At 43.9% G+C, this 3,221-nt stretch overlaps 1 protein-coding gene across 1 annotated transcript; it reads right to left on the minus strand.

Annotated features, from left to right (window-relative positions):
• Window positions 1–305: 305 nt before the first annotated feature.
• Window positions 306–1,037, minus strand: LOC134472842 (ral guanine nucleotide dissociation stimulator-like). Its single transcript, XM_063235218.1, has 2 exons — window positions 843–1,037; window positions 306–651 (listed from the first exon to the last, which is right to left on the minus strand). Exons 1-2 carry the CDS (start codon window positions 987–989, stop codon window positions 331–333), a joined length of 468 nt encoding a protein of 155 aa, XP_063091288.1. The 5' UTR covers window positions 990–1,037; the 3' UTR covers window positions 306–330.
• Between the last annotated feature and the right edge of the window lie 2,184 nt (window positions 1,038–3,221).

The following is a 3,221-nucleotide window of genomic DNA, read 5'->3' on the forward strand; positions in this document are numbered from 1 at the left end:
GAGAGGTCCCTCTGTGCTGCTCCCCGAACGACAGAGAAGCCTCAGGAAAGGTGCCCATACACAGTAGGTGCTGTGTAGACATCTGTGCTGTGGGTGAGCCTAGCCAGTTGTGCCCACATATCAAGAGGGCACCTGGGTCCTGGGACTCCCTTAAAGGTCCCCGCTCTGTGTTCCTCTAGGCAGGAACAAAGGAAAATGGAAGTTCCATCTAAACAGTTCCTTCAAGGGGTGGATTGGGGAAACCCTACAGCTCCAGGACCCCATCTCCTACCCAGAGCCCGACCTAGGTTTACTGTTCTGGGGTCCTGCCTATTTGGTCTTGGATGCGCCTTATGAACAGGAGTCCTCTGAGTAAAGCATTTTTCTCAGGAATATTAGGGTGCAAAACGTTTCAGGGGGTTCATCCCCAAGAGCTCCCAAGGTTCCCCGGGCCCCCTGACTTGGAGGTGGGGCACACCTGAGGAACAGCAGATCCAGCACCTGCCGCGTGGTGGCGAACCTCCTGTAGATGGCCAGGAAGGCAGGCACGAAGAAGGGGTCCCCGCGCTGATGGGCAAGCACCAGGTTGAACACCAGCTTCTTCAGCATGTCTGGCTCCATGCTCCCCACCTTGCCAGCATCCTCCAGCTTTGGGCTGGACTTCCTTGGGTCCTGAGGTGGCAGTGCGAAGGGAGAGTTCAAGCTTGGATACCCTAGCAGCTCTAAAGAGCTCAGCCCCCAGGCTATCAGCTGCCAAACGCGTCCCCTGGTTTCACACTCACTCTCGCATGCTGCCCCACACACCACAGGGGCAGGCAGGGTTCTGGGCTCTCCCGGCTGACTCTGACCTGTTGGGGGCTCACCTGTGTCATCTTGGGGGTTCTTGGGTCAGTGTGCTCCAGGCTCTGGGCCTGACGACTGCCTGAGCCTCTCAGCCTTTGAATAACACCCTCTCTCCACCAACTCTTGTGGCCTGAGCCTTCGCGTTTTGGGAAACAGCAAGAAAACATCCTCCTGGTTGTTGAGTCTCTCTACCAGTAAATGTAGCCAACCAGCCTTGAGAGTTCTAGGTTCTGTTAGGCAAGCGTTGTCAAGGAAGTGAGGTCACTTCCTCATGTTCCCCTCCCCTACCTGCCTCTCCCATGTCCCCTCAAATGCTGGATGACCCTTCCCAACCTGCTAGGGTTTGAGTCTATTTTAGATCCGGCTTCAGGTTAGGGCAAGATTTAGGGTTGAGGTTGTCCTTGGGATTTGTGTATAATTTCAATCAGTGTTGGTGTTGAGATTGGGGTTAGTGTTAAGTGTTGGGATTAGGAGTAAATTTTGGGGTAAGAGATTGCAAATGTGTTTGAGGTTTAGGTTTAGCATGAGTGTGAGTGGTAGGTCTAGGGATTAAAGGGAGCATAAGGGTTATGATGAGGACTAAGGTTAGGATGAGGTTTAGATTGTATTTCGGATTTAGGGTAAGGATTTAGAGTTAGATTCAGGGTTAATTGTAAGGTGAGTTTAATAATTAGTTTAGTGGTTTTCTTTCCCCATATGCTTAGAGTTAATATTACAGTTGGGTTTGTTAGAGTTAGTGTTAGTTTAGGTTTCAGGTTAAGTTAAGAATAATGATGAGGTTTAGCTTTATGCTTTAGGGACAAGGTCAAACTTTAGCTTTAGATTTAAGTTTAGGATTAGATTTATTGGTCAGTATAAGTGTCAAGATTAGCATATCAGGTAATTCTAGCTATCATAGTGAATTTGACAGTGTCCTGTCTTTCCAATTAAAAAATAACTTGGAAAAAGTTTGACATTGGATCTTGTAGAAGTCTACATGGATGCACCACCTTGAGCACCGAACAATCACAACATTAGTTAAATCAAGTCTTATTTCCACATACAGCTATGTACAGAGCTGGCAATGGTATTGCCTTCGTTCTTCAATTGCCTTTCAGCAGTGCAAATAAGGACAGCTGAACTGATGTGTAATCTTTGAAGTCTGTCTCACAGTGTCCTGCTCTCTCACATAGTGCTCTCTATAAAAGATCTGAGCTCTACAGGATGGCAGAGCCACTCAGTTCCAGGAATGTCAATTGGGTGCTAGCCTCAAAGTAAGAGACTATGGGTCCCGGGGGTATAAATGTTTATGTATCAGAAACTGAACCACCAGCCTCCTTAATTCATTCATATGCTATCCCCATTAAGTTATTCAGACTGATCTTTCTGCCTATCATCTTGCATATTGCAAAGGTGTTTTTTTAATCTACCATTCCTCATAAGATAATACATTCTGGGAGAGGCCTTGAATCAAGGCCTTTCCAAATCCTCACTTGAGTTGGATTTAGGACCCTTTGACTGCCCTTATCTTTGCATATGTGTTGGTGTCATCACTCTTGCTGTGGTTTGCATTGGAAGTGGTTGATTGAACTAACTTGCCAGGATGCCAGTGTCTGAATAGGATTACAAACATAACTTTTTAGATTGAGAGGAAGCCTGGGAAAAGGATTACAATACTTGGATTACAATATTTGATATTGGGATTACATTAGGTTCTTACATGATTTACTGGTAAAATCCTTATTTAATCTCATTTTTATTGATATTCATTTTAAGATTTCTAATTTCCTTCTTTTACTAGTGTTGAATTAGGAGGGTGCTTGTGTTCAGGGCCTTAAATTGTATGTTATCTATTTGGTTTATCTGTTTATTCAGTGTGAACCTTAACAGTTATGAAATTCTCTTTTTCAGTGGTATTCCTTGTGTCCCTTAAGCTTGGAATGTTGTGTTCCCATTGTCATTTGATTGTGGGAATTTTCAAGTTTTTTCCTTGACATTTTCTTGGACTACTTGATTATTCAAGAGTGCATCATTTAATCTTCATATATTGCTTCATATTTGTGGTTAACTGTGTTGTTAAATTCTGCTTTTATACAAGTGTGATCCATTAACATGCAGGGTGTTTTTTTCAGTTTATTTGTGTTGATTTCACTGTGTTTTATGGTCAAAGATGTTTATACCAGAAACTTTCATGCACTTCTGAGAAAAATGTGTATTATACCTTTTGGTAAAACACTGTAGATATGTGTTAAGTCCTTGTGTTTCACGGCACCAGGGTGAGTTGGCATTTTGTTGGGAGCTATTGAAACTGAAAACTGAACACACCTGCAGGGCTGCCACATGGCCTGCTCAATCTGAGATTTAGAAAGGATTTAGAAAAGATCATGAATGGAGAGACATTAATCTGTTCTTCAGCATAG

This window comes from Cavia porcellus, unplaced genomic scaffold (genome assembly GCF_034190915.1).
Source record: "Cavia porcellus strain 051 isolate PalLab524CR breed Dunkin Hartley unplaced genomic scaffold, mCavPor4.1 scaffold_25, whole genome shotgun sequence".
NCBI classification, from domain to species: Eukaryota; Metazoa; Chordata; class Mammalia; order Rodentia; family Caviidae; genus Cavia; species Cavia porcellus.

Bases quoted from the DNA above. Each gene is read 5' to 3' on its own strand.
- LOC134472842 (XM_063235218.1), bottom strand. From the start codon at position 989: ATGTTTTCTTGCTGTTTCCCAAAACGCGAAGGCTCAGGCCACAAGAGT. The intron at 652-842 runs GTGAGCCCCCAA...CTGCCACCTCAG, and splicing joins GAACCCCCAAGATGACACAG to GACCCAAGGAAGTCCAGCCC.